The sequence below is a fragment of the Sciurus carolinensis genome, chromosome 6 (genome assembly GCF_902686445.1).
Source record: "Sciurus carolinensis chromosome 6, mSciCar1.2, whole genome shotgun sequence".
Classification (NCBI taxonomy): domain Eukaryota; kingdom Metazoa; phylum Chordata; class Mammalia; order Rodentia; family Sciuridae; genus Sciurus; species Sciurus carolinensis.
The window spans coordinates 64,775,239-64,787,392 of NC_062218.1; the positions used below are offsets into that span (position 1 = coordinate 64,775,239).

Below are 12,154 nucleotides of genomic sequence, written 5' to 3' on the forward strand. Positions count from 1 at the left end.
AAAAGACATCCACAGACTAAAGGTGAAAGGATGGGAAAAAACCTACCACGCACATGGACTCAGTAAAAAAGCGGGGGTTTCCATCCTTATATCAGATAAAGTGGACTTCAAGCCAAAGTTAGTCAGAAGGGATAAAGAAGGACATTTCATACTGCTTAAGGGAACCATAAATCAGGAAGACATAATGATAGTAAATATTTATGCCCCAAACAATGGTGCATCCCTGTACATCGAACAAATCCTTCTTAATTTCAGGAATCACATAGACCACAACACAATAATTCTAGGTGACTTTAACGCACTGCTGTCACCACTAGATAGATCTTCCAAACAAAAACCAAACAAAGAAACCATAAAACTCAATAACACAATCAATAACCTAGACTTAATAGACATATATAGAATATTCCATCCATCAACAAGTGGATTCACTTTCTTCTCAACAGCACATGGAACCTTCTCGAAAATAGACCATATGTTATGCCACAAAGCAGCCCTTAGGAAATGCAAAAAAATAGAGATACTGCCTTATGTTCTATCAGATCATAATGGACTGAGAGTAGAAATCAATGACAAAATAAAAAACAGAAATTATTCCAACACCTGGAGACTAAATAATATGCTATTGAATGAAACATGGATAACGGAACATCAGGGAGGAGATAAAAAAATTCTTAGAGGTCAATAAGAATGACGATGCAACATATCAAAATCTCTGGGACACTATGAAAGTGGTACTAAGGAAAATTCATTGCATGGAGAACATTCCAGAAAAGAATGAAAAGTCAACAACTAAATGACTTAACATTATAGCTCAAAGCCCTAGAAAAAGAAGAACAGAATAACAGCAAAAGTAGTAGAAGACAGGAAATAATTAAAATCAGAGCTGAAATCAATGAAATTGAAACAAAAGAAACAATTCAAAAAATTGACAAAACAAAAAGTTGGTTCTTTGAGAAAGTAAACAAAATAGACAAACCCTTAGCTACACTAACCAAGAGAAGGAGAGAGAAAACTCAAATTACTAAATTCATGATGAAAAAGGAAATATCACGATAGACACCACTGAGATACAGAACATAATTAGAAGCTACTTTGAAAATCTGTATTAAAACAAAATAGAATCTACCGAAGACATTGACAAATTTCTAGAGACATATGCTCCTCCCAAACTGAACCAGGAGGACATACACAATTTCAACAGATCAATATCAAGCAATGAAATAGGAGAAGCCATTAAAAACCTACCATCCAAGAAAAGCCCAGGACCAGACGGATTCTCAGCCTAGTTCTACAAGACCTTCAAAGAAGATCTCATTCCAATACTTCTCAAAGTATTCCAGGAAATAGAAAAGGAGGGAACCCTACCAAACTCATTCTATGAAGCTAATATCACCCTCATACCCAAACCAGGAAAAGACACATCAAAGAAAGAAAATTTTAGACCAATATTCTTAATGAATATAGATGCAAAGATCCTTAACAAAATATTGGCAAACCGTATCCAAAAGCATATTAAGAAAATTGTGCACCACGATCAAGTGGGGTTCATCCCTGGAATGCAAGGAAGGTTTAACATCCATAAATCAATAAACGTAATCCATCATGTCAATAGACTTAAGGATAAGAATCATATGGTTATTTCAATTGATGCAGAAAAAGCGTTCGACAAAATACAGCATCCCTTCATGCTGAAAACACTAGAAAAAATAGGGATAGTAGGAATATACCTGAACATTGTAAAGGCTATTTATGCTAAGCCCATGGCCAACATCATTCTTAATGGAGAAAAACTGAAACCATTCCCTTTAAAAACAGGAACAAGACAGGATGTCCTCTTTCACCACTTCTCTTCAACATTGTCCTCAAAACTCTAGCCAGAGCAATTAGGCAGACTAAAGAAATTAAAGGGATACGAATAGGAAAAGAGGAACTTAAGCTGTCACTATTTGCTGACAACATGATTCTCTATTTAGAGGATCCAAAAAACTCCTCCAGAAAACTTCTAGACCTCATCGATGAATTCAGCAAAATAGCAGGCTATAAAATCAACACGCATAAATCTAAAACATTTTTGTATGCAAACGATGAAACATCTGAAAGGGAAATGAGGAAAACAATTCCATTTGCAATAGCCTCAAAAAAAAAATAAAATGAAATACTTGGGCATCAATCTAACCAAAGAGGTAAAAGATCTCTACCATGAAAACTACAAAACATTGAAGAAAGAAATTGAGGAAGACCTTAGAAGATGGAAAGATCTCCCATGTTCTTGAATAGGCAGAATTAATATTGTCAAAATGGCCGTACTACCAAAAGTGTTATACAGATTCAATGCAATTCCAATTAAAATCCCAATGATGTACCTTACAGAAATAGAGCAAGAAGTCATGAAATTCATCTGGAAGAATAAGAAACCCAGAATAGCTAAAGCAATCCTTAGCAGGAAGAATGAAGCAGGGGGTATCGCAATACCAGAACTTCAACTATACTACAAAGCAACTGTAACAAAAACAGCATGGTATTGGTACCAAAATAGACAGGTAGATCAGTGGTACAGAATAGAGAACACGGACACAAACCCAAATAAATACAATTTTCTAATACTAGACAAAGGTACCAAAAATATGCAATGGAGAAAAGTTAGCCTCTTCAACAAATGGTGCTGATAAAACTGGAAATCCATATGCAACAGAATGAAACTAAACCCATATCTCTCACATTGCACAAAAATCAACTCAAAATGGATCAAGGACCTTGAAATCAGACCAGAGACCCTGCATCTTATAGAAGAAAAAGTAGGTCCAAATCTTCAACTTGTTGGCTTAGGATCAGACTTCCTTAACAGGACTCCCATAGCACAAGAAATAAAAGCAAGAATCAATAACTGGGATAGATTCAAACTAAATAGCTTTCTCTCAGCAAAGGAAACTATCAGCAATGCGAAGAGAGAGCCTACAGAGTGGGAGAATATCTTTGCCACTCATACTTCAGATAGAGCACTAATTTCCAGAATCTATAAAGAACTCAAAAAACTCTACACAAAGAATACAAATAACCCAATCAACAAATGGTCTAAGGAAATGAACAGATACTTCACAGAAGAAGATGTACAAGTAATCAACAGATATATGAAAAAATGTTCAACTTCTCTAGTAATAAGAGAAATGCAAATCAAAACTACCCTAAGATTCCATCTCACCCCAATTAGAATGGTGATTATCAAGAATACAAGCAACAATAGGTGTTGGGGAGGATGTGGGAAAAAAGGTACACTCATACATTGCTGGTGGTGTTGCAAATTAGTGCAGCCACTCTGGAAAGCAGTGTGGAGATTCCTTAGAAAACTTGGAATGGAACCACCATTTGACCCAGCTATACCACTCCTTGGCCTATACCCAAAGGACTTAAAATCAACATACTACAGTGACGCATCCACATCAATGTTCATAGCTGCTCAATTCACAATAGCCAGACTGTGGAACCAACCTAGATGTCCTTCAATTGATGAATGGTTAAAGAAACTGTGGTATATATATACAATGGAATATTACTCAGTCATAAAGAATAATAAAATTATGGCATTTGCAGGCAAATGGATGAAATTGGAGAATATCTTACTAAGTGAGATAAGCCAATCTCAAAAATCCAAAAGGTGAATGATCCCACTGATAAGCGGATGATGACACATAATGGGGAGTGACAGGGGGGCAAGAATGGAGGAAGGAGGGACTGTATAGAGGAAAAGAGGGGTGGGAGGGGTGGGGGGAAGGAAAAAATAACAGAATGAATTAAACATCATTATCCTATGTAAATGTATGATTACGCAAATGGTATGCCATTACTTCATGTACAAACAGAAACAACATGTATCCCGTTTGTTTACAATAAAAATAAATTTAAAAAATAAATAAATAAATAAAAAATAGCATCAATGATAAGTTTGATTTAGAGGAAGTAATTAGAAAGGTACGTGTTTCCGGCATGTCCTCATGGCATATCATTTGATTTGATCAATAAAGATATTTTCAATTTATAATTTTTGCATTTGCTCAAAGAAAGTCAGTTACTGCTTCAAGCTTTTTTTAGGTTTTAATGAACCATGACGAACTACAGGAAAATATAAACTCTAAGCCCCACTTAGACTGTACAAGCAATTTCATTAGGATCTATTTTTGTTTGTTAGATAGTTCAAAATGACTTCACATGCAACGAACCTGTTAGCAAGTGCACCAACTCAAGAATCAAAAGACCAGGTCCCAATCCTGGCTCTGGCAGAACCAGCCATGTCACTTGGCCAAGTACCTTGACCCTTCTGGACGTTGGCCTCTACAAATGGAAATGTAGGTTGCTAGATCATCTCAATATCCGCCCCCTCTCTGGGGTTCACTGCTCTCTGAGACTGAACTATAACAGAGCAGCCTAAAAAAAATTATGAAGTATCTTTCATCGTGTTCTGAAAGAAAAAGAGTAAAAGTTGTTTTTTTTTTTTTAAATCAGAATCAAAAGTCACCAGAAATGATAAGAGAGAACAGATATGATGAAATCTACCCTAAATAGCAAATTGAGATCAAAGAGGATACTCTGAAATTTGACCAGTAGAATTTAGTTATTAAACAGTAAACACAGAAAGGAAAAAGAAGCACAATTGGGCAAGATATAATCTGAAACAGAAGAAATGGAGAATGGATTAAAAGATCAAATGTTGGGCTGGGGATATAGCTCAGTTGGTAGAGAGCTTGCCTCTTAAGCACAAGGCCCTGGGCTCAATCCCCAGCATCACCAAAAAAAAAAAAAAAAAAAAAGAAGAAGTGTTCTCGACCAACCAAGGAAAGACTATTTCACACACAAAGTAATGAGGGAGGGCTGTGTGACTCAGACACCACGCAAGAGCACCATGCTTCCCAAAAACGTTCATGGTATGAACCACTCCTTTAAGGTTACATGTGTATTTCTTTGTCACTTAAAAACACTAGTTTTAGCTGGGCACGGTGGCGCATGCCTGTAATCCAGTAGCTCTGGAGGCTGAGGATCAAGAGTTCAAAGCCAGCCTCAGCAATGTATGGAGGTCCTAAGCAACTCAGTGAGACCCTGTCTCTACATAAAATACAAAATAGGTCTGGGAATGTGGCTAAGTGGCTAAGCAAGCTTGGGTTCAATCCCCAGTAACAAAAATAAGGAAAAAAAGAAAAAAAAAAAAAAAAAAAAAAAGAAAAACCCTCTAGTTTTTAAAACAAGATACAACACGACACTTACCTGCAGCATTCACAATTCTGTTTGCTCTCATGGATCCCTGTGGTGTTTCAACATCCCAGGTTCCATCTGACCTGGATTTTAGAGAAGTCACCGGTGCAGGGTATTTTAAAAGGGCACCATATTTCCTAGCTCCAGCAGCTAAGGCCATTGTTAGTGAATAAGGATCAATGTGACCATCTCCAGGATTATACAGACCAGCTAAAACCTAAATCAATCATAAAAGAATCAATATTCAGAAATAAACATATATTACTCAATGCAATGATATCCTGCCAGCAAGAGTTCAATAAAACTAGAATTTAAAAGTGCATCTTGGCATCAGACCAACCACTCAGTACTTCTTTTTCCTAAATTCTGTTTAGATTTAGGTGGGATTTACACTGAAGGTTACACAGTGTAATTTGATAAAGGCTTGCAATTGTCTCCAACACCATTTCTCCCTTCCTCCAATAGCAATGGAACTCGAATGTTTATTTGGACATATGGCCACAAAGAACAAAGAGTACAGTTTCCAACTTTCATGGCAGCTATTAGTTCCAGCTGGTAGTTAAAATTAAGACAAAGTTCTGATCAATGGAAATGCAAATAAGTGTCAGGAAAGCTTCCATGAACCATAAAAAAGACAACTGGCACATGTCCTTCTTTGTCCCTTATTCATCCTTTTATCTGGAATACAGGCATGATGGCTGGAGCTGCAGCTGCCATATTGGAATCATAAAACAAAAGTCATATCCCAGGAATGACAAAATAAAGATCTAGAAGGTGACTGGGTCCTTAAAGTTCTCATGAAAAAGAGCCACTATTCAAGTCTTGGACTATTTATATGAATGAGAAATAAACTTACATCTTGTTTAAGCATTATTAGTTTGGTTTCTAACATTTGAAGCCAAATCTAGTTCTAACTGACATATCAGTTATAATTTATATTTAATCATTTGATGGTGTTATCAATTCACATGTTATATATCTGGCATTATACTTGATTCAAAATTCAACTACTATTCTTACACACCTATTTTGTATTCAGACCAGGTACTGTGTGGGAAACAAAAAGGAATGAAAATAAAATAAAATGAGTTGATAGAGTGAACAGAGTGAAATACTACAAATAGATGTCATCTATTCAACAAAAATCTACTTAGCACCATATATGAACATACTTTTGTCAAATATTTTTCTGCATTTATTGAAATGATTATGTGGTTTTTGTCCTTTATTCTATTAACACAGTGTGATTATATTGATTGATTTTATAGATGTTAAACCATTCCAGCATTCCTGGGATAAATCCCTTTTGGTCATGATCTATAGTCCTTTTGCTATGTTGCTGAATTCAGTTTGTTTTTTGTTAGGATTTTCGCATCTATATTCATAAGGGACAACACTCTTTCCTTCTTTCAGTGTTATTATTATTCAAAAGGGATGATCACCCATAAGGAAACACTAAATTCCTTGTCCGGTAGATTCTCTTAGGAAAATATGGTATAAATCTAGATCCATACCTGGCACAAAGTCTATAAGAGAAGTACAATTATGAGTGATATTTGTGGAACAATATAACATGAGACATCTTTTTTTAAGATTTTATTTATTTGGTGGTACAGAGGTTTGAACCCAGGGCCCCACACATGCTAGGCAAGTGCTCTACCATTGAGCCATAACCCCAGTGGAACTTCTTAAGTTGATTTTAAAAAATATATTAACTGTCTTTCTAGAAGGATCACTTCCTCTGCAGTTCTCAAATGGAAGGTTTATTATGGAAACCCTTTGATTGGGAGATACATAAGTAGAAAGGTATTGAAAATGTTTCCTTAATTGTCACAGTGGAAGACAATAAGGTTTTTCATTACCTTTTCATATTTTATCAAGTTTACTTAACAGTTCACCTGGTAACTTTCCCCAATCCGGATTAATCATCTAGTTTTGCCTTTCAAAATGTGTGCACCAGGTATTTCTATTTTTAACTTCTTAAAACACCTTTTTCTAATTTTAATTCAAATCAACAAATGCTGAAAATGCCCCTCAGATAAATACCTTACTCATGTTGAGTAAAGGGAACATCTCTTGAATCTTTTCAGGTCCAACAATGTACTGTTCTGTTGCGTGCCAACCCGTCCGTGTCATTTGATATTTAAATTCATCAACCCTTACGGGAGTTGTAGCAATTCTGATGCTACCTGGCTGATGGAATCCCACCACCTGTGACAGCAATTCCAATAAAAGCACATGAATAAGTTATGCTTTGGCACTCAAACACAGTTCCCCAGCACAATGAAAACGCAGGTGTATAAGCAAAGAGATTTAGTGTGCAGTGAAAGAGATAACTACATAAAATATTTGTGTCTTATGATAAACATTCATTCAACTATTACTTACTCAGTACCTCCTCTCTGCCAGGCATTATTCTAAACCCCAGAGATGTTGGGGTGAACAAGAGAGGCAAAGACCCCAATGGAACCAATGTCTGCAGAAGATCAGACAGCTGAGTGCTTAATACAGTAACCTGGGATAAATGTTAATGTACAAGCTGAAAGAATGTTTTGTGAAAAAGAGAAAGACAAAGGATTCAGGAGGAATTATGAAGAATCAAAGTGTTGCAACGATGAGATAAATTGTGAGCTGAATTAAACATTTATTAAAGTCCCACAGTTTGCCAAGCCTCAACAAAGCCCTGAGTTACAGGGATAAAAGAAACAATCTTTGTCATAATCTGTAGGGGAAATAACCAGTAAAATTACAATTACAATAGGGAGAGATTTGTGTTATAAGAGCACAAATGTTCTCGGAATCAAGAGATGTGCCACCCAACTTGGGAAGGGCTGAGGGAATGTTGTTCAGGCAGAGGAAGCAAAAGGAGAAAAAGGAAACAACCGAAACAAACAACAACAACAACGAAAAGTGATTTGAGAAAGCTCAGCACATTCCAGAATGACATGTCACGGGACTAGCAGAAGCATATAAACAGAACAGGCTAGAGAGGCAGGCAGGGGTCAACTCCCGATGAAAGGCACGCTCCTGAGGTCACGCTAAGCCTTTGGCCTGCGTCCTGAAGATTGTGGAAACCCATTTGGTGGTTTTCAACAATGGAGAATTTAAGCGGACTTTAAACTTGGTCTATGAAAACTCTCTTTATTTTGAGAGCATGAGTCAATCTGAGAGGGGATAAGAATAAAAGTGAGGGGCTTTGAGTGAAATATTTTTCAAACCATGTGACAATCTGGCACACACTATTGTCAGATCCTTTGCAGTCCAATTGCTGAGAGGGTCTGATTTTTTAGTTTCTGGATATAGCAACTGGCAAAGATATTTTTGAAAGTTGCTTTTTATTCTTTCTTCATTTAAAAAACAAAAAAGAAATTGGTTAGTTACACTTAAGAAATTAACTTAATTTTAAAGCAGATTCTCAAGGTTCTTTTCTTAAAATCTCATCCTATTTCTCTACCTCGATCAACACCAACATTGCACATGACATTCATGTCACTACACACAGCAATACACGATGATAAATCAGATCCTTCAGAAATCTTACCTACTTCTGAGAGACCTGGCCTAGTGGACAATTTTAAGTTAAATGTGTTTACCTGCCCCGTTTCTTCTTCCAGTGTCTCATAAAGTTTGATGCTATCATAATGTATTTTCTTCAAGTTTATTCCAGGATGGAAGTAAGTTGTTAAACCTGCCTTAAAAGTGGGGAGGAAAGGAAATACTGAGAAAAAAAATAGCATTTTTCAAAACATTGATAATTTATTTGCTATGCAGTAATTTAATGCTGGCAAGGAATTGAGAAGCACTTATCAGTCCTTGGGAATGAGAAATTTGAGTACTTCAGAGCATAAGGCTCATGATAGGTTATAAAAAGAAATTTGAACCATATAAGTAAAGTGAGAGCCAGCCAGCAGACATATATATAAAATCCATAAAAGTTACTAGGAAAAAAGCTGTTTGGAGAATCATAAGTGAGATGATTTAGATGGAAGGTTTAGGAACATATGCTATGGTTGAATACCCTTTATCCAAAATGCTTGGGACCAGAGATGTTTTGGATTCTGGATTTTTAAAAATATTTGCCTATACATAATGAGCTATCTTGGGAATGGGACTCAAGTCTCTCCAAATAAGAAGTTAGCTTAGATTTCATATTCGCCTTATTACACACATATACAATATTTTAAATAATGTTGTGCATAAAACAAAGTTTGTATATATTGAACTATCAGAGACCACAAGCAGAGTTTTCCACTGTGGTGTCATGTTGATGCTCAAAACTTTCTGAATTCTGAAGCATTTTGGGTTTGTATTGGGAAGCATACAACATGGACTCAAGCCAGCAAACCATGGGTGTGTTCCTTTAAGCAGGACGAGAGCAGCAAAGGGTTTTCCCATCTTCCCCTTGAATGAAACAGCTCTCCTGTCCCTTTCCTGAAGTTGCAAAATTCAAGAATTAGAAAATTCCCGGTAATGAGAGTCTGGTGAATAGATGAATAGATTTTTGTTGAAGCTTAAACAGTTTGATAAGCACAAAGTTAGCACACCATAAATATTTGTTAAATAAATATAGACTAATTACTCTCTGAACAATATATCTAAATATTAGATGTGCCAAAACCCTTTTATCAACTTTGGCAGATACAATGTAGTATCCAAAGAATCCTAGGCAATTGCATAGAACAAGTTGTCTTAATTAAGTATCTGGGGCCTCATTTTGCAGCTAATTTATCCTGGAAAGTTCATCAGACTACAATCTGTTCAAAATCAAATTTATTTAGAAATATTTATAAGGTAAATATTCTATAATAGTGGTGGGCATTTGGTTCTTTTGAGTTCAAAAACACCCCCATTAAAGTTTGTCAATCATTCTTTATGGTCCAGAACTGTGGGGCTTCTGTTTGTTCTTGTTCAATCGCCTGGATGTAAGTACAGCTATACTTTAGACAAAAAAAAAAAAAAAAAAAAAAAAAATCCTAGCCCAGCCTCTAGGTCTTCCTATAGCATGGTTCCATATAAGAATAGAGAAGGGGGCTGGGGATATAGCTCAGCTGGTAGAGTGCTTGCCTGTCAAGCACAAGGCCCTGGGTTCAATCCCCAGCACGAAAAAAAAAAAAAAAAAATTGAATAGAGAAGGGCTTCCTTTACAGCGGAAGAGCAAGTTAAGCTCTTTGACTTCATGGTCAAACATCCCCTTCACCTTTTACACAAGTAACATTCAATCCACATGTTGAACTTTTCTGGTTCAATAACAGAGAATTATTCATGCCTTCAGGTATCTGCAGGTGACCCCAATTTTGTCTTCAAAGTGTCTCCTACCAAAGAAACAGATACACAAGCCCTGGCCTAGGTTTCTGATCACCACACACTCCTCAGGGCCCTCTAAGCCTTGCACCTGTTTGAAGTCAGACCACCAGAAAGTTCCTTAATCTGCCTACACTGTATAACTCTCTTCTTCCCCACCTCAGAAATTAGGAGCTAATGTTCTTTCATCAGAAAGAGTCACATGGGTTCATTTTTGCTAGACAGTTATTCAAGACAGTTAGCCCAATGTACTTGGTTTAGAGAACACGGTCCTTCAAAAATTCATGGTCAAGAAAAAGTTGGTCTCTGCTACTGAAATAGTATGTATACCTATTTTTATTGAGTAATTTGCACTTCCCTCTTTTCTTTGCTGTGAGGACAAGTAGAAGGAAGGTATGGATGTGATTTTCTTAGACAAAAAACGTTATTTAACTTTCATACCCGTCTTTACACATTGGCGTTTGTCTTTTAGTCCGTGTTAAAAATTTGGAATCACCCCCATCAGAGCTTCTACTGTTCTTAAGTTGTTTGAATATTCTTGCATAGCATCTACTATGAATTTAAGTGTCAGTCTTGTGATATTGGATATGAGGAGGGCACAATGTTTCTGTCTTCTGTGATCTCTACACAGACATGAAATGAGAAGTTTGAGGAAGGAGAAAATACTGTTCTTATCCTTCAGGATTTTATAGTCTTATTGAGGTCATGAAGTTTTCATGATGAAACAATTAAATCAAGTGCACATGATTGAGTGCCCGACAATGAGGGGTATAAGAACTACAAGAACTAAGGGAAGACAAGACATTGGGAAGGTCACAGAGATCTCCAACAGGAAAGGGACTCACCTTCAATTTAAACAAAGAAAATGATAGTCATTGGTGAAGAGAATAAAGGAGGGAAGATGAAACAGAGGTGATCATTAAGAATTATAACCCTCTGAATAAGTTTGGATTTATGAATCCTTGTTGATTTAAATACATAAAAGAGATGGGAAAACTCTTCCTTTAGTGGACTGACAATAATAAAAGGAATAATGGAATTAGAAAAATCATCAGTGGATTATAAATAATGGGTACATGACAGATGCAATGAGGAGTGCTCTCCCTGAATCATCAGTGGTCCTTCCAGTCTTTCAGAAGCCTCTACTACCTCAAAAAGCCCAGTGACTGTTGCTTGTATTCTAATACAAGCACATAAATGTTGGTGAGGATGTGGGGGAAAAGTACACTCATACATTGCTGGTGGGACTGCAAATTGGTGCAACCATTATGGAAAGCAGTATGGAGATTCCTTAGAAAACTTGGAATGGAACCACTTTTGAACCAGCTATCCCACACCTGGATGTACCCAGAGGACTTAAAATCAGCATACTACAGTGATGCAGTCACATCAGTGTTTATAGCAGCTCAATTCACAGTAGCTAAGCTATGTTACCAATCTAGGTATCCTTCAACAGATGAATGGATAAAGAAACTGTGGTACATATATAAACAATGGAATATTACTCAGCCTTATACAAGAATGAAATTATGACATTTGGAGGTAAGTGGATGGAGCTGGAGAATATCATGCTAAGCGAAATAAGCCAATCCCAGAAAACCAAAGGTCA

At 36.5% G+C, this 12,154-nt stretch overlaps 1 protein-coding gene across 2 annotated transcripts in view; it reads right to left on the minus strand.

The window, feature by feature from the left end:
* Dmgdh (dimethylglycine dehydrogenase) overlaps positions 1-12,154 on the minus strand; it is a 62,646-nt gene that overhangs the window by 41,723 nt on the left and 8,769 nt on the right. For both annotated transcript variants that reach the window (XM_047555090.1, XM_047555089.1), the window contains exons 3-5: positions 8,838-8,936; positions 7,291-7,455; positions 5,257-5,461 (exon numbers count right to left, since the gene is read on the minus strand). In XM_047555090.1, the coding sequence (XP_047411046.1) occupies positions 5,257-5,461; positions 7,291-7,455; positions 8,838-8,936 (469 nt within the window). The remainder of the gene's footprint in view (positions 1-5,256; positions 5,462-7,290; positions 7,456-8,837; positions 8,937-12,154) is intronic.